This window comes from Hetaerina americana, unplaced genomic scaffold (genome assembly GCF_022747635.1).
Source record: "Hetaerina americana unplaced genomic scaffold, ioHetAmer1.1.p SCAF_13, whole genome shotgun sequence".
NCBI lineage: Eukaryota > Metazoa > Arthropoda > Insecta > Odonata > Calopterygidae > Hetaerina > Hetaerina americana.
This window is the reverse complement of record NW_027286403.1, coordinates 16,315,799-16,343,533: the sequence shown is the minus strand read 5'-3', so window position 1 is coordinate 16,343,533 and position 27,735 is coordinate 16,315,799. Positions and strand designations below refer to the sequence as shown.

The 27,735-nt window shown below is 35.4% G+C and overlaps 1 protein-coding gene across 1 annotated transcript in view; it reads left to right on the top strand.

The window, feature by feature from the left end:
* Nucleotides 1–27,735, top strand: part of Nipped-B (Nipped-B cohesin loading factor) — a 141,319-nt gene that overhangs the window by 45,989 nt on the left and 67,595 nt on the right. Inside the window, exon 4 of the mRNA XM_071583297.1 lies at nucleotides 26,080–26,219. Coding sequence (XP_071439398.1) covers nucleotides 26,080–26,219 — 140 coding nt within the window. The remainder of the gene's footprint in view (nucleotides 1–26,079; nucleotides 26,220–27,735) is intronic.

The following is a 27,735-nucleotide window of genomic DNA, read 5'->3' as shown; positions in this document are numbered from 1 at the left end:
ATGAGAAACAGATGGTTCATATAGAAAAATCATTACTTAATATGGCTGATTGACCTGATGGATTCTAAGTCAACTAATGTTTCTACGTTCGATTCCAATAATTGCTAGAGTTTTTAGATCTATTTAGCCTAATTATTTGATCATTTGGTGTTTACGTTCAAGTGATTCCAGCGTTTTTCTACCTGTGTAAATGTTGACTGCAACTATTGTTTTCCCCCACAAATAGTGTTTGTCATTGCAGTTTACTGTTTCATTTAAGTTGTATTTTTTGTGGTGAAAATTGTTATCGCTACGAATAACCGGACAGGTTATACGAGTGTACGTCTTACGATAAGATTGCATTCAAGTTCAGTGAGATTTGCATGTTGATAATTATGCGTAATTGCACTGAAGCGTCCGCTGAGTAATAGGTGCTGCAAACATTAAGTTATGATTTAAAAACATCCTCATGACGAAGGTAGAAATAATAATCTCGTATTGCTCGATCGTGGCGTAGGTTAAGCAAGCCGTGCCATTGTGATTAGCCCGTCTTTTAAGTTGTTAGAAGGGAAACTATAATACTAACTTAAAGACAATGCCGATCTATGTAAAGTTTATTTTTCTGCGAATTCGAATAACTCATTCCGTGGCTTTAAAAATTTTGAGGTATTAGCTCTTGAAAACTGCACTTATAGCGGTCTAAGATGCATTATAGTTCGTATTCATTACGACCAATTATTTTCGTTATGTGCCTTTATTAGTTATATATGGTTTGCTTCACATCTATACGATTTTGGGTGTGTATTATTATTATAGGGACTCTCTAGAGAAGAGATTCTTTGCACCTTAGACAGTAGATGCAGGGAATGTTAGTGTTTCTGAGTGAAAGAGATATTTATCGGGCACTCCAAATGCAAAAAGTCGGTGCGATCCGTTGCTATTATGTGTTAAAGGGAATAATTCAACGGAAAGTTAATATAGACAATTTTAAGACGCTAAATCAAATAAAAGATGCATAAAATCGATCATTAGGTGCGAAGAAACATCAAATTTACCATCGATCTAGTAGAAAAAAATGCCAAATCGATATTAAACATTTCATTACAAAATTGATAGAAATAAAGTGGAGCGATTCAAGATTTAGCCACGAAGAGGACGAAACGCTGGTCCTAATGTTAACTTCTTGACGCTACCACTCTGCCATTTAAACCCCATTCGTGAAAGCATTAATAAGAAAAGGAAATAGTATTAGTTCCTTTTGAATGACTTCTGCAGTATTTTTGCGTCATTGTATTATTTAGTTTAGGTCATCTATGTATGGCCAAAAAGGAGAATTTCCGGGATCAGAGATGTTATATAAAATGATTGCATGGTATTAGTCATATACTTAAACGCGTTGGCCTATTTTTATCCCCTCCGGACGCCCCTGTTGCCCGTGTGCGTGCCCCTGGGATTTCGATGAACTAAGGCATGTGAGTAGGTTTCTCGGGGATTTTACCACCAGAGTTAAGATGATACAATCGACCGAGGCGGCACTCGAATCCACTAGCTTCAGATTAGCAGGCAGCACTTATTTTACTTGTAAATATGTTTAGTAAGGGCATATTGATGATTAAATTAATGTACGCCCCCTAAAATAATAATGCGGAAAAAGTTTCTAAAAACCATGTAATACTATATTTTTAAAAATATGTTAAGGCATTGATCTCTAGGACGTCATGAATGTGTAGAAGAAGTTACAAAGTTTAAATATTCTATTATATTTATTTCCTGGAGTGGTGCTGCGCCTCAATACTTAGTCTTTTGAACCCCAAAGCATATATGTACGCTTACGCGTATTCTCAACCATATACCTTAATTCCCTCTAATCGTAAGAGAATAAGCGTTTTGAGGGAGGAAGTTTTTCAGTTCGAAGCACTTCGATTGTTCATGAAGGTCACCGAAGTACTTCATCTGTTGTTGTTCCATGAGAATTTTCGTTGTTATTCAGTCTTCTTTTCCGTTTTTATCGCCAATGTTTCACAACCGTAAAAAATAAACTGCAATTAAGCTTTAATGAACTATTTCCTTGCTATATTTAGAGTAGTGCTTATTTGATAGCTACTCTAAATTATGCAAAATAAATAATTAATACTATTTTGTCTTACTCAGTACGATGGATTTATAGGATTAATGCTACAAGAATCATGTGTTGACTGTGCTCTGTGTGATGACCGGCTTCCACGTCAGCTGATGTTGCTTGTTTTCTAGATTTTCTGAAGTGGAGTTAGGAGATATTGGTGTCCTATTGTTCAAATGTAGTTAAGTAACTTTGCATCAAAATTATTTGAGTTTTGGAATTTCCCGGTATATCTTTATGCCACGAGCATTAATAAACTGTTCTCTCGTTAATACAATATCATAGCCCGAAGCGAGATCCTACTTGCGGCCTACTCCGAGGGTAGGGCCCCGTTCTTTCAAATTGCAATGGAACTTGTGTGAGTGGAGTGAATGGAGTGTGCTAATAATAGTTTTGAGGTGTGTTCATGGCAAAATTACGAGGGTGGGGAAATTGTTACTTTTGAATGAACGTGGATTGAGTGCACCGGGAATAGACGAGTAAAAATGAGTATTGATAAAAGAGTAAATATTTGTGCAGGCTGAGAAAAACAGTGGGGAATATGGTCGAATAGCCACTCGAGGCGAAGGAATTTAAGAGCATGGAGGAAATAATGAATGGGTGTGATAAAGCCGGAAAGGGGATTACGATAACCGTGCCGCAGAAATACTGAAATTGAGTGAGATTCCTAAGTCATATTACCTTGGGTTAATTTTTTCTCGCTTTTATATACTTTGTTTGATCCATCTTATCTTTAAATTTTGAGGTGAATTTACCCCGACTTAACGATTCACAGGTGACTTCGCACACCTAACCTGTTCCGGGTGAAAATACAATATTCTGTCAAACTTGTGTTGATTTCCCCCCCCCCCCCCACATTCTCCCCCGCCTGCTTCTTCATTGTGCCAGACCAACAGATAATTTTGTTTTTTTATGGAAAAGTCTCAGAGAGAAGTGTTCAAATTGACATTGATTCGCCTGCGCCCACATAAACTTCCCATTGTCAGGAATCCCCGCCATTTCTGGTGGGTGAGGGTTTGAATTTTGCAAAGAAAAGCCCTGGGGATTTGTCGAATTCGAGAGTTTTCTTTAGTATTATCCAAGGTGGTTTTAGTGTTTGAGAGAAGCGATGGAAGCACCACTTTTCATTTAAAATGCAACAAAAAGTATGAAGTAATTTTGTCTTCAGAAGCCAAAAAATGTACATGTGCATTAACATCTAACTATAAATGAAGCCATGGGCGCATTGCATTCGTTCCCTAAACGAATTGCATCTCAGTAATCATCCTTGCCTTTTAATAACCAAAGAAGTTTCGAACTTTACTATTAGTGCGTTGCCAACATATTGCGCCCACGCTTTTCTTATTGGCTATATTTATTTGAAAAGTTTTTGGCTACCGAAGAAAGAACTATTCCCCACTTTTAATTGAATTTTGAATTAAAAGCATTTTTTTTTAAAATATTATGTTTTTGAAGTGCATTATTTTTCCCGTTCCCTTCACGCCGAGTGAGTATGAGTATGTATTTTTGAAAGGCAATTTAGCAAATACTGTCGCTTTTAACACAGGAGGGACGTTTATTTTAAAATAAGACGTTTCACCTCAATATATATTTCGAAATCATGTGCGACAAACTGGGCTTAACTAGCTATTATTTGAACAGTGTCACACATGCAATTACTTCCAACAGTATTCCTTTTCTCTATTCCTTCCTGTTATAAAATGTTCTCAGTTCAATTTTAAACTGAGAACGTTTCATAACTGTAGCAAATGGAGAAAGTGGTATAATATGGGATCGAATATCAGTTTTTTTACTGCTCCAATATGACAAGTCTTATAATGCATTATTCAAGGTTTAGTTAACTAAACCTTGAATCATCCACGTCACGGTTTCGAGTTGAGGGGCGTGAAGTTCGATGAGAAATCGTGACACGGGAAGATGAAATTACGTTATGTCCTCGCTGCGGAAAAAATTGACCTTGTATTGGAATGCAATGCAGACGAGAAAAGGAATGGGTATCTCAGTTAAGGCGGCCGTAACTTTCAGCGTAAGCAGCGCTTATTTGTCCGTGAGAATGAATTCATCACCCTTTTTGTGCCTTTAACTTAAGCCGTTGGAAACTGTTTCGAAGCATAGCCCCATCTTGAATTTAGTTAAGTTTAAATTCTGATAGTTTGTTGTATTGTATAGTTCGAATCAGTATTTAAGTATAATTTTTTATTTTTTCAAGGTTTCATGCGAACATAAAATTAGCTGCCAGCCAACAAAAATATAAGCGAAGTTTACTCTTGAGGTTAACTCTTTACTCTTGATTTAAAGTGGTTTTAAATGCTAGTACTGTCACCGTTTATTACAACTCCCCAAACAAATAATTTTCTCCTCATCACCGCAATTATACATTCGAATAATAAGAAGAAAAGGATCTCGAACTCTCCCCAGAGAATGGAGTGCAGATTTGAATTTGGGCGGGGTGTGGGGGTATGAGGAAACTTTGGTAGGGGTAAGGATAAGAATGAGTCATACGGCTGCTGAACTATAACACAGTCAATTACGCATTGAGGAGTTGCAAAACTTCAAAATATTTGGAAATTTCCCATTTGTCCAAGTCCCGCATTCCTTAGGTAAAATGTTAATTTCGAAGAAAACTGTTTTGGAATTTCCGACAACATGCAATAAAGGTGTATATGAGTTATATAAAGTGTGAATTCTCAGTTCGATACGTGAACAATGACATACTTAATAGCCATGAAACTTTCAAAAGACAAACTTTTTTCCTTCCGTCTTTCTAATGTTAAGAGTGCATAATAAGTACACGGTTCGTTATATTCGTCTCGTGCCTAATTGTTTTCGGATGTTTTTCTGTTTGTGCAATGCGTGTAATTACATTTAGCGTGTATAAGTTTGATTATCCATGCTCAAATCTAAATATGGTGGATTCAAAATTTCAGTTAAGAATAAGTTTGGTTATCATACTATTAGTTTTTGACTAGAAATGGTAGTCATGACTTGTCTAATTGGTAGGTCTCGCTGCGGGCTATAAACAATCCTCTCTACACAGTCAAAAAGATTAGTATGTCAATGACTGCAGCAATATAGTATTTACGACCAATGACGGAATTGCACAGTCATGGATAACATATTTAGTTAAAATAATGCCCAAAAGTTCTCAATTTGGACGTCGTGATTTATGGGGAATTGAATTCGATGACACGTAAACAATTTCTGAATGGAGTACTGGTGTGTCTGGTGTGCTTGTTGCTGGCTTAGTTGATTTCTAGCATGTGATTCATTTTCCCCCCTTTAAACCTCCTCGTACGATTTTAACGAGTTTTTTTGTATTCTGCTGATGATAATTCATTATTTGGTAACTTCACGATTGGTGGCTAACATTATGATTGCTAAAAGAGTTCCTAAGTTTGACTTCATATAACTCGATCGCTCACAGTTCAGACAAGGTTTTGTGCTATTAGGTAATGTTTAGTGCAGTGAAACTCGCCCGCTTACATGATAACTCTCGTGTTGAAAATTCCGCCCCAGAAAAATGAGTACATTTACATCTACTTAATACCCCGCAACCCGCCGCAAGGGCGTGTGGCGGGGGGTGTTAGGACACCACCGGTAATTTAGAAAGAAAAAAACCGCATGTAAGAACCACAAATTCATTCATTCACAAAAAAACATGCCATACATTCATGCAAGAACACTTACACCCCACACACATGCAAACACTCAAACTGCATCTTACATACACATGCACCTGAAAGTGTACCTGACAGCTTTGCAGTGTTTAACTTTGCTCCGACTTGTTAATTCAATGTTTTTAATATTTCTAAAGTGACTTCGGGTTCTTACTATTATGATTTCTGATTGTTCGGGAAAAGAATGAGTATTTGTATCTATCTGTACTGGAATCTATCTCCCTTATTTTATCTTTGTGTTCTGATCTACCTAAGTAGTGTGGGGCCATTATAATTCCTTCAGTGTCATAGTTAAACTCGTTTGTTCTGAACCTTTCTAAAAGTCTAAGCCTCGCTTGATCTCTCCAAGGAGTGTTCTCTCCTCGAGTAGGGTGTTTTCACGGAAGAGATGGTATTTCCAAGAGTTAACGTTTCAGTATGATTTTATCTATGAGAGCGCCTGTAGAATAAATTTACTCCTGCGTATTACAAAGCATCATGAAAAAACGTAAGCGGTGCTTGGCGGAAAAATATAGAGTATTTCGAAATGATGTAGCTAATGTAAGAGGGTCATCCGGAAAGTAGTACCCGTTCGTGCCGCATGAAGTGCTGACGACGCGAGTAGCCGCTGGACGAGGTCAGATAGCTTCAGTGGCTTGTCTGCCTTCTCTGAGCCAAGTTGCGTGACGCTAGCATTGCCTGTGTTGTTTCTGTGATTGTTTACAATGTTTAAAAAAATTGAGAACGCCGCCAGTTGTGAAGTGAGGGCAGTGATTAAATTCCTCAATGCAAGAAACGTTCGCCCATGTGATATTCATCGCCAATTAAAGGAGGTGTATGGAGACAATGTAATGGACGAGTCGTCTGTTCGGCGGTGGTGTCGCAACTTCAACATGGGGAGGGGGAACACACACGACGATGAGCGTTCGGGGAGACCGTCTGTCATTACAGACCAACTGGTGAGCTCAGTTGACGAATTCGTGAGGAACGATCGGCGCGTCACAATTGATGACATCTGTGAGCATTTTCCCAATGTTTCTCGAACAATTGTTCATGAAATTGTTAAACACCATCTGCATTATGCAAAAATTTGTGCAAGATGGGTCCCTCGCGTATCTCAATGAGCTGGCGGCGAAGGACTATGCAGCAGGAATACAGAAACTTGTCACACGTTATGACAAATGCCTTAATTTGCTTGGAGATTATGTTGAGAAGTAGTTTAAAGTATCCTCTTTCAAATAAAATTTTTTATGTTTGTTAATATTTACTTTTGTGTCTTTATTTCACGAACGGGTACTACTTTCCGGATGACCCTCGTAACTACTATTTTATGCATAATTTTGCTCGGGGTAATTTCCTTAATGATTCACCGTGCGTCACACTGAAGTGAATTAATTCGGATAGTATGTTCAGAATTAGTTAGACAGGTGCCTAGCGTTTGTCTTGTTATGTTATTCCCCCGAAAATTTCTGCGACCCAGTGGATTTGGCTAGCTAAACTAAATGCATGTTTCTAGAAAATGTGGGAACTGTTGCTATAGTGGAAATCTCCGTACATCAGTTCAAAGTCACGGTCTCAAAATGATTGCGGTCGTGATCAATGCGGCTCCGCTCACGATTTTCAATGGCTTGTCCTGTTTTCGACAAAATAATTTCGGTATCATAGTTTTCTACCAGAAAAATGCATGTTCCTTGATTGAAATGTGCCCACCTCCATTAAGCGTAACTTGTTTGCCTGTATGTGATCCCGGCATCAAGACACGGCTATCCCATTAAAACTGAGTACTTGTGTGTTACAGATATTGGAGTTATTGTGTTACATTTACTCAGTTGATGTATGATAAGGCAACGGAAATGAGCTCATAAACAAAGCCACGAGACATGGCGCGCGTGTGAATTTATATCAAGTAGCGATATTATGAATTACATTTAGAGTGAGTGGATAAACTGTTCTCGGATCACGTAGTGCTCGGCTGGAGTAGGATAACGGCGGTCAATGCCCTTGCATCGTGTGTATGTTATGAATGTTTGAAACCAGAAATTCCAGGAATGCACGTATCGCCACGCATGCGCTCGGGCCGCTTTCCCCGCAGCAGTGACGTCACCTCCCCAACTTCCTCCTTTCCTCCCATACCACCCCCTCATTTCCCCACTTCACAAACCTCCCCCCAGTGAGCGGAGTCAACAGACGTCTTGCTTGGGGGAGGGGATAAGAGGGGTATATACACGCTTTGACTCAGTGAATGTTCGGTGACGTATCGTAAACAAAGATCACCGGCGGCTCTCTGCTGGCTTGTTAATTTAATTATTTTTAGCAGGATTATTGGTGACTTCTCACTCTTTTTTGTCCTGGATATTTCGCGTTGTCGGACACTTCGGAGGTTCAAAGAGAAGGTTCTAGTCTATGCGATCAGACAACCATCTTTTAAGATAGAAAACTAAAAGAGTACCATTTTAACTGTAAATAAATACATTATCATAGGAATTAGGGGAATTAGAGCAGACCTGTTGGTCACTTACACAGCTGATTCACTTGTCTTAGGCATAATTTAAAAAAAAATATGCAAAAAAAGACTTGATATGGCTATGAGTGTGTATGAATAGCATTGATGTGTGGATTACTTCTAAATGACAAATTCAAATGATATTCTTGTTGTGATAAAATCCATTAAACAATTAAGATCGTAAAAAGTGATGCTTAAAGAATAGACACTATAGAGTTGAGATGAAAACGGCAAGATAAAAATAATTGCATTGATATAAGTTGGGTTTTGAATTGTTTCACAAATATAAAATAAAAGCAAAATCTTTTTAAAAAAACCAAGTCCAGCCATAGTGCTGATGCTTTTTAGCAAGAAGATATCCAAGAGCCAGAAGATGGCCATTTAATTTAATTCCATTCACTTCTCATATCATTATCAACACTTTAAGGAAAGTGTATAGATATCTCAACTTTTAAAACTGTTAAACTTCATATGTGGCCATACAAGTACTAAGTAGGGACATACATGCTGTACATTGTTGGTCAGATAAAGTAATTCTTGTTGGCCTGTTTTATGAGCAATAAACTTTTGTTGAAAACTTTTGGTTCACCTTTCAACAGGTTGTGAGAAACCTATGCTACCCGTCCTTAATAGTGTATCTAGTGTAGTTGTTGTATCTGTAAGTTGAAAGCATGCCAGCCCACATACATGCTTATTTAGGTAACTAGATCTTGCAAAAGACTGGTATCACTCTGCAGAAAACTTATCTCCATATAATGATAGCTCTTTACTACTTGCAGTTTCACTCTTCAATCGCAACTAAAATAACATTCAGTATAGTTTTTTTATCGACTAATATTTCTGCACAGAATTTTTCACTCAATAATTTTCAGATTATTTCAGTTTTACACCATTGACAGTTCCATGTATTAAAAAAAATTATTTCAAAACTTATAACTTGGAATATCATTTTGATATAAACTGAAGTGTTTAAACATTTCCCTAATGTCACATTATTGTCAATACTGTCCTTTCATTTGTTAAAATAACCAATTGATAGTATAGAACAAAGGAAACAAAAATGTTAAAATGATGATGATACTATGATTCATGCAGGTAACATTGCTGTTAAAACCAATGGCTTTTTCACACACCATCAAGCTATTAATACGTAATGATTCCTCAGAAATGCTGAAAATGTAGCTAACTTGCTTGCATAAGTTTGCAGGTGTAATGTACAGTGTGTAGGTGTGATGATTTCCTTCATAGGTGAGCTGTGAAGGGGATAATAGGGGGTGGTTTGAGGTCTTTTGGCACTTTTAGAGTTTCTGATCTTTTGGTTGAAATATTTTTCCATCCAATATTTGATTATCTTCGCAAGAATTGGGGTCATTGCCCACTTACAGATAGACTGCCTAAAATGATATAACTTAACTTAGGAGGAGTGTATTATTATAATGCTAAGTATGGTGATACTTGAGGATGGACGATTTTGCATGTAAATTGTGCGCTTAAGTAGTGAATGGTGATTATAGGTAAATACAGAATTGTTAGAACATTGTCATTAATTCAGTTTTTGAGTTTGCACTCTTCTAAGCTCTGTTAAAATTAAAATATTTTCTACCTATCATTCTGTAATTACTTCACTTGCGTATTGTATTTCTCAACGAAAGAAACTATATGCTTATTTGTATCTTACTTTTTTGATTTTCCGTAAGCAAACAGCTTTTTGACGAAAAATCGATTTATTTAGGAGTTGTAGTTAGTACAGCGGAATTGTGCTAGGAGATGTCAGATAATTTTCATTAGAATGATATAAAGTCTTTCCTCCTAAAATTAGTCTTTATAAGTAACTTTCTCCCACTGCCACCGTCCACTATGTTCACGCGGCACTCTGATCATAATGGGATGCATTATAATGTCAACTATGGAGAATTGAGGATGATTTACAACATTTACTGCACTACAGAATTCCATGTGTAGTCAAAACTATACAGATTCCTGTTAATGCAATAAAATCTTTTATCATGTATTTGAATCCTCTCTCCTTTTAAATTACTTACATTTTATGAAATAATTTTGTTTCAACTCTTGCATCTAGGTTTTTGATATAAAATGAAATTTTTGCTCTATTGAATCTGCAAATTTTATTGAACTCACTAGAAAAGTGGAGTGATGTATAAAAAATGTAGATGCATTGCTTAGGGAATGCTATAATAACTCTGCTTTTTGAAATGAAAACAAATTTGGTTATTTCACATTAATGAATTCCCTATTGCATCTGGCTGTCTTTTAAAGAGTACCTTTTGTTTTACAATTTTTTTTCATCTTCTGAGGAGAAAAAATAAAATAATAATGGCCAAAATAAATTAGCAATGATCCTTATCTAAATTGGAAATTTGGTAATTTAATCTGGTACTCAGTTGGCAAAACTAAAGATTCAGAATTTGCTCTGGAAGACACATAATTCTGACGTTAAACATTAGAATTATATGAATTAAATGTCTGAATTAAAACGTTAGTACAGGCTGTCACTTTGCAATGTTTAAATAGCTCTTTCACTAACATGCTTGAAGACCCTTTGTTAGCTGTTTCACTGAAATGCCTTTTTCAGAGTCAAATAAATTGTTTCACTCTATTATTAGCTTTAAAATTCATAACCCTGTCTAGTTATTGTGATTGGACTTGAGCCCTTCATACAATAGCTCGGTAGACTCAGAATTGGTCTTGGGTACAGCAATTCCTCTTTCACATGGTACAATGAAACTTGATGATGAGAAATTAAGGTCTGGAATGGAAAAATAGGTTTTGTGTCATTCAATTTCCAAAACCTAATTAATGACTCTAATGAGGCTTTCAATTAAGCAAGGATTCTGTAATGTGAATAGTTACTTTTGGCCATTGGTGCATGACATAGTAGTCAGAACTGCAACTGGGTTAATCAAACTTGCATATCATTGCACAAACTTGAACTCCGATTGTTTTCTTGTGCAAGATTTCTTCAAATCTGATGGATATTTTAACTCTATGAAAGGGACGAAAGAATCATATTAACATTGAGACCCAGAAGTGAGCAATATATGCAAATTTTAAATATTTCACCATTGGGATGGACAGGAAAGGGTGGAGAGAAACCCGGCATCGGCCTGCTCTGAATGAAAGGCGCCAAGGGGTCCACAGCTTAACGTTCCACCCGATGGACGGTGTGCTCACTTAAAGAGCCCTCCAGAAAGCACCTCACGTAGGGATCCAGACAACACTGTAAAATATCTGTTGTCACTGGGGTTCAACCTCGGGCTCTCACGGACGGAAGCCAGTACGTTAGCCAACACACCATCGTGATCCCCTATTCATTGGCATGTTAGAATAGGTGTAGCCAATGTTTGGACCACGCGTTACTTGTCATGTTATATTTTTTAAATGCCTATATAATAATATGTGACTGGTATCACCAAAGTAGCGGTTAGGTTGATCATATCTGCTGCAAAAAGAACAATATTTCAATAAATATCCTACCATTCTTATAAAGTTATAGTCAGTGAGCTCTTAGAATTCATTACACTATTGCCCTATCAAATGTCTGCCTAATGTAATAATTAAATATTTCTTCCTTGGAAGATTCCTAATAATGTGACTCATCAAAAGAGTAACTATTGTACAAATAATTGCATGATGAGAAAGTTCCACAATATCTAAAATATGAAATGGTATTTTAATAATTTTGGGTTATGAGCTGCTAACCTCTAAATATTTTTCACCATTTGGTCCTCTGATACCTGTACGTTGATCATGTTTGTGGCTTGTGTATTGGTGTTGTATCTTCTGCACTTTCATTTTATGGATACATCACTGTAAAACTAGTTCCGATATTATTTTTTAAAAAGAAACTCTTGTTTTAAACTAAGAAACATTTATAACTCATGGCAATCTCTTGATTAATGGCTGATGTATCATCATATTCCTACCATACCTCATGGCAGCCTCAAATTGTATGATGCACTTATATATTTCTGAGCTTTCTATGGTAAAAGTTTTAAGCTTTGAAAGAGTTTTTTCATGCATTATACAAATAAATTTTTATTGAGTGTCTTTGATATTGGAATCATGTAAATAGAAAATGACTGCACAACTCCCAGTAAATTTGTGAGGAAAGCTGTAGAAAGGCAAATGGAACAGGATTAACAAATTAAAAATGGTTTTTTTGTCATGAAAATTATGGCTGTTTCACTCGTTTTCCATCCCATTACAGTACATTTTGTTTTTGCTTGGTTCTACTGCATCTGATAAGCATCTGAACTTTTGTTTAGTCATTACAAATTCCCACAGATTTCATTATTTCAGTAAATCTACTCCCAACATTAGAGCATGGAATCGGTATATTGAAATAAGAGCACCTGTCCCCCCATTGGTGTTGGTATTAATATAATCAAAGGTTATCACAGTATTTCTTGCATGATAAACTGGGCTAATGAATGCAATCAATGGGCAATTAATGATTGCTTAATCGATAGAACTTTCAGGAATGTCGTCTTTCTTCAATTTACCTCTAGAAAGTGGAATTCTTTCAATTTGCAGATTATATAAAGGCTTCATTAGGCAATTGGGATTAGGGATACTAAAGGATTGCTAAATTAGTAATTGACTTTATTCATTTATTGGTTGTCACTTGTCTTTTACTTTCCATGTTTATTCCCTGTAAACTGCATTATTTTTTGTGGTTGTTTTATATTACTGTGGGATCTTGTCGTACTCTTTATCTTGTGCAAAAGATTTCTTCGACCCAGAAACAAACTATCAACAGTTTATGATACCTTCAAAGATAATGAGTGTTGATAGAAGGCCTGGAAATTTGGGTGGCCTATACTGTTGATTAATTGCTGTATTGGTATTTTCTCAGTTTTTTAGAGTTATATTTTTGCAAACCAGTTGTGTAATGCAATGGATTGAACAGGCTGAAATTGTTATTACCATTGGCCAACTGATTTTGGAATCATGATGATTAACAAAAGATACTGATTGATGCTAAAAAATGACATTGCAAACTTTAGAATTTTGAAAAAATTATAATTTAATTTAATTGACTATTTTGCTTTGTTAATCTTTCTGCTGGCTGCTATGCTATGCACCAGGGAACCTGAATAGACTTAAAAAGTCAGCAGACTTTCCATGAACTAATAATGATAATTTGTGCTGGGTGAAGGGGTATTTGGGCCCACAATCTTTCTATTAGCAGACAAGCACATTTCCAATTATACTATTTTGACTAACTGGCATGCCAGCAATATTTTTAATAATTTCAAAGTTCTGCATGAAATTTTGATGTCTATTTACAAGTGTTAAGCAGCATATGCACCAGGATTTGAAAAGCATGTGGTATGTAAAGCAATATAATGAGTACACCCAAATTACTTGTGGAATTAACACCTATGGCCAAAGCTTTGACCATGATGACAGTAGCTCATTGGGGCTTGCTTGCTTATTATATCTGAGCTGGCTTGAACTCACACATTGAGCAGCTTTAATGAGTGGATGAGTATCAAAATCACCAAATGATATTAGCCTGCCATGATCAATTATCCGTACAAGCTTAGCCAAAGGTGCCATATGAAGAACAAGATGTGTACATCCTCAGTTTAGTGCTTTGTTTACATTTGTGCTTCAGTTTTAATTCATAACCCTTGAGATTATCAAGATAGTATTTTATGAGTTATTTATCTGATAATATAATTTTGTGTCTAATCTTGCTCCTTAGGAGGAAATGTATCTCTTGATTTTGTCAATGAGAGCTTTTTTTACATTCATATCTAAGGAAGGACGATTTAATTCTAATCCAATTCCCATTGTGGTCAGAATCTTTAAATTGCTGAACAAAGAGTAAAATTTGACACAATCTTTTTTCTTGGATGATCCAATACTTATAAATTTAGAGCTACAATTTGCACTTTTTTTATTTGTTGCACAATATTATTAAAAGGAGGAGAAAGGTAAAATCTAGTATTACAATGCAACAGTTTTCAAGCATAACAATCAATTGCCTTGACCGGGATATAAACCTGCATCTCTTCATGTTCAGCCAAGTGCTTTATCCAGTTAAGCTACGTAGGTGTTCTCTTACCCTCCGAAATTTTGGGGGCTTTAATGGAACAAGATGATGTGACGAAATACTGTGCCTAGGTCTCAGATATTAATAGTGATGCGAGTTGCCCCACGGGCGATAAGGTTAAACCCACCTTTAGACACTAGGTGTTTTACCTTTGGCAAATTCTAAGAAACTATGGGAGATTCTGCAATGATAACTTTTTATGGAGTCATCCATTAAAAGTAACTGTTGCGGTATTGCCTACAGTTACTTAGAATTTATCTGGTATAATCACAACATAACTTCAATGAAGTTATGTTGTGATTAAAAAAACTCATTGAAGCATAATGTCCCAAATTTTCAACCCTGAAGATCACATATGAAAATTTTTTTATAAATAATTAGCAAATTCTTATGTCGGTAGGAGAAATGCTCATATTAATGTGGCAACACAAGTATTGCCTATCATTTTATTAAAAATGCTTCCTGGTTACAATGAGTGACTTAACTACTGTTGATTGGTGGTTTGAAAAGTTCCAGAAAATAATGGCAAATTCTTCTCAGCACCAGTAAATATATGGTAGCTTTTAGGGTTCTCTATTAATGTTTTGTTCAGATTACCTTCTTTCTAGACATTTCAGGAATAGTTCATTTTAAAACTCAGAAAAATGTGCATGTCCTGCTTTTCCTGCAAAAACTTCTACACCAGGAGCCCCTTTCTCAAAGCTGCCCCGTTAGTTTTTACAAATTGGACCTACAGAGTCTGCTGATGGTGGTGAATTAATTGGACAGCACTTGTTCATTGCATATATTATACTGTATATGAATTTGAAATTTGTATATTTCATTTATGGCTTGTTAGAGGACTTGTAAACCAAATTTTAGCAATGAGAAATAGGCCCCTGATTCCATTAATACACATTTTTACCTTGCCTGTAGCTAGAATTGTCCCTGTACATGCCTCTTTATTTGCATTTACTTTGTCATTCCACCAGGTATCGCCTTTCAATCTCCCAATCCCTCCTTTTCTGTGTACACTTTAAGTGCATCAAAATATTCCTATAGAAATCTTTCATAAGCCCATGCAGCATTCATGAAATCAGTTAAGTTTGCAGATGATTAAGCTTTAGTTAGCCAGTAAGCCAAGGGGTTACAATTATTGCTGAATACATTAGAAATTAGTGTGCTAGATATAGGATGAGAATCAATGTAAACAAAACAAAGGTTAGGAAGTTTTTGAGAAAGAGAAATGCTAAGCTTGGCGTTAAAATAGATAGGCAAATACTAGAGCAGGCAGAACAGTTTACCTATCTTGGCCATGATTTGCATGAAATTGGTAGGGATATAAGATGAAGAATTACATTAGGTATGGAACTTTCAAAAGGGGGAAGGATTTATGATGGGGACATTGAGTTTAGGGTTTTAGTAAAGACTTAAAGCATTGATGTGGAGTGTGGTTTTGATTTGCAGAAACATGATTATTAAAACAAGGTGATAGGTACAGATTTGAGGCTTTTGAAATGTGAGGACAGTGAATGATAGAAAAGATGAAAGGGATGGAAAGGAAAACAAATGACTAACTACTAGACATGGTGGGGGAGGAAAGATGGCCGTTGAAAGAATTCCAAAGGAGACATGAATGGTGGATTATGAGTGTTTTAATTTTGAAAGGTATTTTGAAGATGGTGATGGAGGGGGAGAACATTGGGCAGATGAAGTAGGGGGAGGAAAGGATTGGAATGTTTGATGCAATGAAGGGAGGTAGAAAGTATGTGAAATTTAAGAACAATATAATTTAGTTTGGGGTGTCAGGTTTTGCCTTTTTAGATGAAGCTAAGAAATGTGGCAATGTTAAGTGTGTTCATCCAAAACCTACTCTAATCTTAAGGTATCAACGAATATGTAATCACCATTGAAATCCATATTCCACCAAGCTCCCTGATTTGTTGGCCAAGAGATTATGCATGGAAGCTATTTAACTACCAGAGGAATCGAGGAACATACAAGAGGGAACGGCAACTGAGAAAACAGTCAAGAAATTTCTTAAAGAGTAGTTAGAGAGTGGTTAAAGACGTTAATAGCTAGAAGAAAATGAGACAATAGCCAAATACGCATTCAAGCAAAAGAACAAGCCAAATTGCAAAAACATATTCATATAAATAGAGGGAGAAGGGTTTGGATTTCAAGTAGAGAGAAATTTCCTTGACCAAGACTTGAACCATGGAGCTTCGACTTGCCAGATGAATTGTGTTTGGAAAGTATTGGAATGAAAAAAAAGGTCTCACGTTGAAAATCCAGTGATCATTTCAAGGCCATCGGAAGAAAATTAATTTTGAAATTCATGAGAAATTAGAATAAAAGAACACCCCCTTTTTTCTCACATTTCTCAGGTTTTGAGTTATAGTTTACTACTTAGCAGCTATTGATATCACTTTAGAGCATATTATTCAAAGGCAGAAAGTGTGGTGTCGATTACACATTAAGGCTGCAAATAGTTTAAAGATATATGTGTAAAATTATTTTATCTGCACCTAGGTATTCCAATCTCCACTCTTCCTTGAATTAAATTAGGATGGATAACTCAATCGATGAATCTTAAAAAGCATTCCCAGGTTAGCTTAACTCTGAATTCCAGTATTACCTTGTAGCATGTTTTGGTAAAGCAAAATTTCATCTGTTGAGGTTGAAAAGTATTTGAGTTTCAGGAATTTTTATTCTTGAAAAATATGTTCAAAAATCTATATCACCCTTCTCTTCCCCACTCGTTGGCTTATCCTTGGCCTCTGTACTCATTGTCTGATCCTTGGTTCTGACTTACTGTAGTACCCATTAGCAATCAGTTGCTTCTGGTTTCTGGGTAGGCAAATGATTTTATTCAATTAAGTACTTTTTACAAGCTATGACTTGAATAGTCTATACATTCCTGGTGAACATGTTAAGTTTTAGCTATATTGTTCTGTGAAATGATTAATTTCTTATTTTTAAACATTTAATTCTGGAGGTACTTGCGACTCATTAAATAGAATTTGTGCTCTACGTTCTCTAATTGGTTATTTAGGTAGATAACATTCTTGTAAGGCTTTATTGTAAATGGAAGTGGCTGACCAGTGATATCATTTATCTTTGTTGGGAATTGGTGGGGAATTGTGATTAAGTTGAATATGATAGAGCAGTGAATGGGTGGAGAAAAATGTGGCATTTATGTGCCATTGATAAACAGTAGGAAAGGGTCAACTATATAAAATAACATCCTGCTGAGTAGTACTTCAATTGAAGTGCTTTCCGTGGGGGGCATCTAAGCAAGAATTCGGATACCATTGAGAAACCAACTGAGGGCAGAATTCAAACGCAGGCTTACAGCGCGTTAAATAGGCATACTCATCTGTACTCTTTTGACTTCTTTTAACAAGTTGGTAACTGTGACAAAAGGAACAAGAGATTGATTTTTTAGCATCAGCATATCCAGTGGATATTAACTCTATTGTGAATTCAGGTGGTTCTAAATTAGAAGGGATGAAGTGTTACATTCATTTGCAAGCAAAGAATCTGATTAAGAAGTTTTCTGGTATCCAAAGATTCATATCAGAAAGAAAAAGACAACAGTTTTTTGGGGGAAAATCTGATTTTTCCATTTTGGTTGTTAATATTGTGAAACAGTGTGATGCACACAAATTGAAGGGAGAAATAATCAAGAAATTATACATTGTAAAATAACTTACGAGAGAAATAATTTAAAATTAAATTCTTCATAAATTCATATCCTGCTCACATCCTTGCTTTCTTTGTTATGTTTAAGCTTGCAAAGTTATTATTCAAATATTGTGAAATTATTAGTAGTAGCTTCATCTAACAAGAGAAGTGGCTCTTGGTATAGCCATCCATTATTTTGTCAAATGCTCTTAAAGAACCTTGCGTGGTCCGTCTATTCAAATTCAAATTGTGGGGTTACACAGGCATTTCAGTTACAGCAAAGAGGCAGTCAATTGTCAAGATTATTTTGAACACTTTGTGTGACGGGAAATACTCAGCTACTCCAAGGAGCTATTTATCATTAGCTCATAATATTTGGTAACCATCTTATACATGCCAAATTATGGTACATAATTAATAATGTACATTTACCTACCAATCCTTATTTTTAGCGAGACTATTCAGAGAATTTTTCCTTGATATTATCTCCGTGAATTCATGGGAATTTTTAGTTATGAGTTAATATAACTATTATGATGAAATCTGAATTTTCCTTTTAGGTTGTAAATACTTTGTAAATGTGATATATTGCCTGCTCCTTTGATAAAAAAATGCTACCCACAAGTGTTCATTCACCTTGGGGAAAAGGAAAAAGACACATGGGGCTAGATCATTTAGACTGTAAATCTGGGACATAAGGAGGATGAGGAATACCCCACTTTCCATTGATTTTCACAAGATTAGCATAATTTCACAGTGGAATTCATGGTGACCACAATGCACAAATGCATCTCATGTGATAAATGACTGATTTTTTACTAAAGTTATCTCTTTATATATAATCCATACATTACCCTGATAAATCTAGCATGTTACAAAAAATAAACCACCTCCAATAAGATACAGTACATAGGATGTGCATCCATGGCCTTTGGTCCGGTGTGTGTATGTCCTATCTTCTCTAGTCATAGAGACTTCCTCTGGTTTTTGCTTTCTTTAGTCCCTGTACCTATTTCTCTGCGCCTTGCATTATTATTTTTGCATCTTACATCATCTTTGAGGGTTGCCTCCCTAATAATTGCTACCAGAAACAATGACACAAAAAATAACAAATGGCATTTGGTCCCAAATTTAGGCATAGACTGAATATATGAAACAGTATTTTCAGGTATACTTTTGTTGGGAAGGTATTACTGATCTTCTCCATTATAGGAATTCATTATAATAATATTTAGATTCATGTACTTGGCTCTATCAATTTTTTCCAATTAAATGTCATTCAATGGGTGAATGCACACCTAAATAGTTGAGTGTAATAAAACTGTTCATTAATTGCTGTAGCATCAAAAGCTACTCTTGGCTACAAATCTTTTGGGTATTTTTCCTCAAAGTTAAGCAGTCAACGAATGACTGAGCATGCCATTTTTGTCACAGAGAAGAGGATGGGGGAGTTAGGAAAAAGGCTGATCCATGTAAATGTTCAATGGAATCTTGGAAGATTCAAATTAGTTGAAGTAGTTTCATCAATAAAAACTTTTCAAGAATAATTTATAGTCTGCTTTTTCATCCAATTTTGGAAGAATTAAAAATGTCGCCTAAAATGTATTATGTGCCCTTCAGTATGTCTATTGCGAAAAGTCTGAGAAATTCCATGTAATGGAAATGGAATCTCTTTTTATGAGAACGAAAAAACAATTTAAGCTAAATGGTTATTAAATAACATTCATTCACATCCTTATGGGCTGCATCAGATATGTACAAATAGAGCAATTTTTAGAATGATGAAGAATATAAAGAATGGTTTGATAGGATTTTATAAAGAGACCAAAATAACCACTCCCACTTTTGGGTACCTTATCAAATATTTTGTAAAATGAGTAACCAAAAAATAAATAACTTTGAATGTTAACACTAGACTAATATTTACCAAAAATGAAAAATATCAAAATTGTCAAATATATCAAGTGCATAGTATGGGAGAGAGGGCAACTTTAGTTTCAAAAGTAGTCAAAATGGCCACGTTGCCACATCCAGTATTATAGGTGTTGTGATTTAGCTTCTGTAGTCCTAAGATTGAATCTTCATTCTCCTCTATAATTTATGGTCAGTTTGTGTGAAAAATTACCCTTTGAGGCTATTAGTACATGGCCAGTCTCTCAATTTTTTATTTCTTGTAATAATTGTTTTCTCTGTGATGGTTGAGTCTTTATTTTTTTCTTGTTAAACAATACTTCATGATGATAGTTTCCATTGAGTTTTGCATATCAAGTGTTGAGGTCACATTTATTGGTATGGTAAAATAGATTTTATGGGAGGAAAATCAGGATCCCCTAAATTACTGTGTCACTTTTAAATACCTTAAAGGCTATCTGCTGAATTATCTAAATTTGATAACATATAATGTAACCCTTGTATTGCAAATTGAGAACTGCCTCACCTCAGGTGTTCATAAGTTATTACTTAAAATATGATTATGTAATTTTTTCATTAAAATATGATGTACATGCTTGGATTGTGTGTTGTATAAAACAAGGAATTCTCACAAACCATAAGGTTAGGGTACTAGTTGAGTGTAGAGCCAACCTAGTGACAAGCCCAATGGACCACTGAATGATGTGATGAATAGCAGGAATGCCTCTTTCCCTGTTATGCCCATGTTTCTTAAATATACTTGGCACTCATAAATTGTCTGCTTTTAGGCATCCTATGGAGTGTTATGAAACCCATTGGCCATTAGTTCTCCATCCATTAGGATCCCATACTACTCTAAATAATGATATAATATCAATTTATTGTAGCAATACAAATTTGTTGTTAATTCTTTGGTACAATGCTAATGGAAATTAAGTGCGTATTAGACTTCTTGCTTAAGATCTAAGTTTAAATTCGCATTACATGAGAATTCTTTTAGGTCTTTTTTTGTAGCTAAAGTATGTTACCTTTAAGATTATCCCTAATTGATAATAGTGAATCAATATTTTATTTTTTTAAACACTTGATAACAGTTTGTAGTAGTATCATAAAGGCAGACAAGAATCCCCTTAATGCCAATTCCCATTTGGGTAGGCTAGGTAAATTGAGCTGATTTTAGGTTATTTTAAAAATAACTCTTTTTAGTAATTTCCTTATTGAATTCTTATTAGCCTCAGTATCATCCTGTATGCCAAATATATATCGTACATGGTCTTCTGATCTTGTGATTCCTCTTGTTCCTTGTCTTTGTTGTCTCCTTGATCACTTGCCTCCATGACATATAGAATCACTCTTTCCATGTAGTGGTTAATGTGAGTATAACCCTCTCTTTCAAACTCATGTAGCTCACTTTCTCAAATCTGTCTGTTACCAGGATATCTAAACCTTGTTATTTCTTAAACCACTCATTCCACACACCATCCTATTTCTTAGAACGGATATTCCTCAAATACTTCTACCCATTAAATATAATTAACCTTATCATGACAATGATAAGTTTGACATCCATAATATGTTGTTGATATGATTACACATTATACAGCATTAATTTAATATATATTCTTCATACTAACACCTTCCTACTCTGTTCTACCTGTCAGTTTTGCCGCATCTTCAGTGGTATGCCACCAGCAAAACCTCAGCCTAAAAATGCATCAGGCCCACTTTAACTACTCTAAGCAAGCAATTATCCCTTCTGGAACAGCTACCTTGATAGCCAACTTACAATTGCTGACTCACTAAGAGTTATATGCAGTGTGTTGACATACCAAGCTATGCAAGCCTTAGGGTGTGTAAAAATTAAGATTCATTAGAATGTCTATGCAGAGGTTCCTCGCTATATATTATCATAGAGTGATGAATTTTAGTCTTTCCTTTATGAAAATAATAATTCATTCCCCAGAACATGTTAATCTTCATGATAACAACAATCTCTCGGCTGTTGATGAAACACCCTGTTGCCATTTCATCTATTTCCATGGATGACTTTATAATATTTAAGGCTCTTCTATTCTTCATTCTCTAAAACCCTTAAACACCATTCATCTGCTTAATGTGACGTACGCCTTCTCTAAATTGACTAAATGATTGCTGTCGTACATCCAAGAAAATCACAATTACTTGGTGAAGTCCTAACATACGAGGGTCATCCGGAAAGTAGTACCCGTTCGTGAAATAAAGACACAAAAGTAAATATTAACAAACATAAAAAATTTTATTTGAAAGAGGATACTTTAAACTACTTCTCAACATAATCTCCAAGCAAATTAAGGCATTTGTCATAACGTGTGACAAGTTTCTGTATTCCTGCTGCATAGTCCTTCGCCGCCAGCTCATTGAGATACGCGAGGGACCCATCTTGCACAAATTTTTGCATAATGCAGATGGTGTTTAACAATTTCATGAACAATTGTTCGAGAAACATTGGGAAAATGCTCACAGATGTCATCAATTGTGACGCGCCGATCGTTCCTCACGAATTCGTCAACTGAGCTCACCAGTTGGTCTGTAATGACAGACGGTCTCTCCGAACGCTCATCGTCGTGTGTGTTCCCCCTCCCCATGTTGAAGTTGCGACACCACCGCCGAACAGACGACTCGTCCATTACATTGTCTCCATACACCTCCTTTAATTGGCGATGAATATCACATGGGCGAACGTTTCTTGCATTGAGGAATTTAATCACTGCCCTCACTTCACAACTGGCGGCGTTCTCAATTTTTTTAAACATTGTAAACAATCACAGAAACAACACAGGCAATGCTAGCGTCACGCAACTTGGCTCAGAGAAGGCAGACAAGCCACTGAAGCTATCTGACCTCGTCCAGCGGCTACTCGCGTCGTCAGCACTTCATGCGGCACGAACGGGTACTACTTTCCGGATGACCCTCGTATGATGCATGCATCCCATGATAGGCATAAAATTAAATTACACATTTCAGATATTGTTGAAAGTTTACCTTCCATGCTCTTCCAATCAACACTTTCCTCATTGTACTAAATAGACTAATCGTTCTATTATTCTTACGTAATATCTTAGTTCCTGTCTCTTTGTACAAAGTTACAATTATTACATTCTTCCAGTTGGTAAGACTAAAGTTTGCAAATATACATAAAAAATTTGCCCGTATGAGCCATAAGTTTCTTGCCCAGTTCTTTAACATTTTACTGAATATATAATCCATGTCTGGTGCTTTTACATAATTCAAAAATCTCATTGCTCCTACAGCCTCGTGCTCTTAATTGAATCCTGGTAAAATAAGTGCTGATCATCTCTACAAAATCATTGACTACATTGAGTTCTTTGTATAACCAATGGCAAATTTTTAATAACTCTTCCAAAACCAACTTTTACATGAACCTGGAGTAATCTAGGGAACACCAGCATATATTTCCACACATACATCATATCCCTCTGTTTCTGGTAAAAGCCTGCACCATGACTACTATGCACACCAATATTTACTCCGTGCCAAAATTAAAAATCATTCCCATCAGTTTCAACAGATTTTTTTCTGTGGTATCACACTCCCTACTTCAGGTGCTTTGTGGAGAGCACTTTTAGTGAATACACCATCCATCAGGTGGGACGTTAAACTGTGGACCCCTTTGATGCCTTTCATGAAGTAGTCTCCCCACCCTTCCTCCTCTCCCATCCGTCCCTAATGGTGCAAATGACCTCGGCTGTTGGATGCCTCCCCTAATAAATGCTTTTAATGCACATTGTACTGACCGTACCAGAATGCCTTACAGAAATTAAAATATTTTCTTTAGGCTTTTGCTTGTTGAAGTGCATGTGGTCTTACTTAATTAAAAATTGGCAATGTTCCACAAAGTAAAATTTAATACGACCGGTTTCACCTGATGAGGATTTAGTTACATTGAGTCCGGTTGTATTATATTTTATTTTGTGGAAAATTGCAAATTTTTATTTAACCTTGATATTCCACCATATCATGCCTGAAAAGTCTTTTTTTATGCCGTCATAAATTTCTTCAGAAAGATAAGGAAGACACCACTTCATAGCAGACAGAATTTCAGTTACGAGAAAATGAGTGAAATAATGCTTAACTGATGTACTGTTTCACCCTTGCTTTCATAATAATCCCATCCAGGTTAGGTTGATTTCAGACTTAGATATCTATTGTATTTCTAATTACTAGATTTCTTCCCTGCATTTCCATTGTCTCCCAAGCCTCACCCTTCTCTCTCTCATTCACTGTTCCATGATTCCTACCTTACAGAATGAAGTTCTGTCATTGAATATTAAGGAAGTGTAATTATTAATTTATGTCTGTTTGTCAGAGAATATGGCGTAATTCTATAAACCTTTTATTTATAATTTCATTACTTGTTCAGATAACATTGCAGAATAGTCTTTTGAGCACTTAATAAAAGAATTTTTTGTTGTGCACTTGCATTTTGAAGTTGTTCTCCTTTGGTCTAAGTTGTCTGGTTTAAACGCTGCTGTGCTTTGTGGCCATTCCTTGTATTATTTTCCAATTATACATGTATATTATGCTGGCTTTATCTGGGTGTGTTTTCTATTAGCGCTAAATACTTAAAAACATAGCTTCGATAAAATTGCAGTTCATGTTTTCTGTTAAAGCATAGATAGCATTACACTGCCACTTTCTTCTTTACCTTCTCATATTAACTGAATTTTACGAGCTGAGAACCATCTTCACCATGGTTATGTTTTTCTTAAATTCCAAGGGAAGCGGGAGTTTATTTCGAAACAATGCATAATTATTTAACCAAAATTTTTATGGATGGATTCTTTTTGGCAAAAATAATTTGATTCACTTAAAATACTCAATGTAACTGCATAAATGTAGTTATATTGTACATACTGTATATTATTCATACCTATTCAAGGAATGATGGCATGTTATGGCTTCATGCATGTAACTGATTCAGAATGGCCTTGTTTTATTAAGTGTCACACACCAAGTGGAACCCTAAAACTATCATCTTTTTTGTATGAATTCCTAGGCCATTCATGTTGATGGGTAGGGCTAGGTGTTGCATATCATGGCTGTCTGGAAATTAGGGAATTTTTCATTCATATTCAGGCTAAGTCAAATACCTCTGTCATTCTGAGCATCCCATAATTGGTATTAATTCACACCCGGGTGTGTTCTTGCATGCAATGGGCCAATGGCCTTGTTATTTAGAGAAATCAAGGTACATGTTTAGGGTATTAATAATGAAAAGTTGCTTCCCCTAATTCGTAATTCATTGAAGCTAATTTCCTCTTCCAAGTCGAAATTCTTCTGCAGTTGTAATAAGTCCAACACCAATTAACTTATTTAAGGCTTTGTAACCATTTTAAATACTACCAATGTGAAGAGGACATCAGTCTCAGGATTAAACTTCAATTGGTGCATGGGAGCTAATAGAGCTAGGTGATCACCAATACAGTGATTAACAGTAACCCCTGGTATGCATGCCTGCACAACATAAATTTTAACTCACACTCTAACATTGTAGCAATATTCCTGATTAGCAGTTTTTAAACATGTTTTTGCTTGCTACAGTAGACAAGCTAACTCATTAATCTACTTCCTCATTAATGTGCAAACTTAAGTTACTTTTTTTAACTATTGACTCTTTAAGTATCATAATGCATTATTATATTAAAATTTATATTCTCTGGTTACCATCTATTCTGGTAACTATCTCCATTCTGCTATTATTGGAATGCATCTAGCAGTGGCTATGTTAGGATAATGTATTGAATAAATGAAATTCATTTGTGTTAATTTTACAATATCTGAATTGATCTCTGCTTATTGCAACATAATTTGTGTAGTTGAAAAAATATCAACAAAAAAAGCCTGTTGTAATCACAAAATAGCTTTTTTAAGTCTTCATGAATTATGCTTTGTTTCCATTGATTTTTAAGTTAAATGTTGAGCCGCTGAGAGTTTTTCATAATTTATTGAAGAAGTTAAAATAAACTAGAAGAATTAACTTTTTGGTAATATTTTTCACATGGTAACTGGAGATGAGTCAATTATTCATTCTCACTAGGGTGCATTCCATAGTAATTTTTTGTATTTTGGAAGGTATGAAATCTAATTGAAGTTTTTATTCAAGGATCTTCCCCAGCACAAGTTAGTGTAGCACCAGTGGCACATGTGAAAGAAGAGTCCAAAATCAGCCTGGGGAGGAACAAGAAGCCTTTACAAGACATTAAAATGGAGCCGGTAGTAATGTTGAATAGATTAAGTGATGAGGTTAGTATAATTTTTATTTGGATTACACCAGAGCTAGAAACCCTCTGTTAAAATTTCGCCATGCTGTTGACTAGAGTGTATCTAAAATCCCACATATATTGTAAGGAGCCATGATAACTTGTAGGTTAGTAGAATTATGGCTTACGGCTTCCATATTCTCATCCCACGAAGTATTTCAGTGTGTGAGGGAGATGAGTTATTCACTTGGATGCCCTTGTTTCCCTTAAAATGTGTAATTTCTGTTTAAAATTGTGCTAATTTCATCTGTGGTCACAATAAAATTAATTTCAAGTTGTCCAAAGATCCTTAACATTTAATGATATTTACCATGTGCAATTGGAAACATAGTTAAGCCTGAAGAGAGGCAATGCATTAAGCTTTTATGAGTAGACAAACATTTACAATCCTAAATTAAAATAATTGCTGTATTTATTCATTTGATGGTATATCAACACTTTTTTTTGTCTTAAGTTTTTGCATATGCGTTTCAGTGTGAAACATTGACTTATGGTTTGTAGAGTCATTTTAAAAAATCTCCACCCACATAGGAAAATCCTTAACTGAATAAAAATGGTGCAAAAATTTAGTTAACTGGCGTTAAAATTCAGGGCAATTTCAGGAAATGCTACTCATTCTAATGCCAAAGCCACCTGTGAAGTCAGAGAGAAATCATTGGGTTATCACTGCTATGATATTGGTTCAATCCCGGTTGATACCAACTCATCATGTTCCTGTACCACTGTTTTGATATTATTATAGATTTAGGAGATGCAGTTGGCCCATATGCAATATTTTGATGGTGGCTGAAGGTTGATTTTCAGCTGGTTATATGATGAAACCACCCATTTTAATAGAAATCCTTTTTTCTAATTATTATGAAAAGTTAATTGCTGCCCTCAATATGGCATTCATGCTGTCAGGTCTGTAAAAATAGCAAAAGCTCCTCACCAAGTTTAAACCTTTGAAAGTACCTAATGGAAATTGAGTGATTTGAATAATTTTTTGCATACCACCTATTGGCCTCGTGATTTTTAAAAGGTGATTCAAAGAAACATCATTAGGAACAATGATGGCATAATGAAACTTACATCCTTTCAACATGTTGGTACTATGAGGTTCAACATTCAAAATGTTAGACCTTATAGTACTTTGACCATGGGAACTTATTTTGAAAAATTTTTCAGTAAAACCTAAAAAATCAGTATTGTGACATTATAAAAGTTATCGTATTCATTAAATGAAGACCACCATGTATTTTTCCTCGAGGTTAGCCAGAAACAATTAAATAAAAAGTCATCATATTGTTTAGGGACTTAGGCGTTGAATTGTATCACAGCATGGAGTGATGACAATGAAGTTTTCCAATAATTGGTTCTCTCTTGACCACTGTGTGAATGTGGATAATTTAAAGGGAACTGAAGTGCAGTCAAAAAAATTTAAATAAGTGAAAAATAGTATTCTTCATTAATGAATCAGTAAAATTTTATTTTAAATTTGAAATCACTGGTTTAGATGC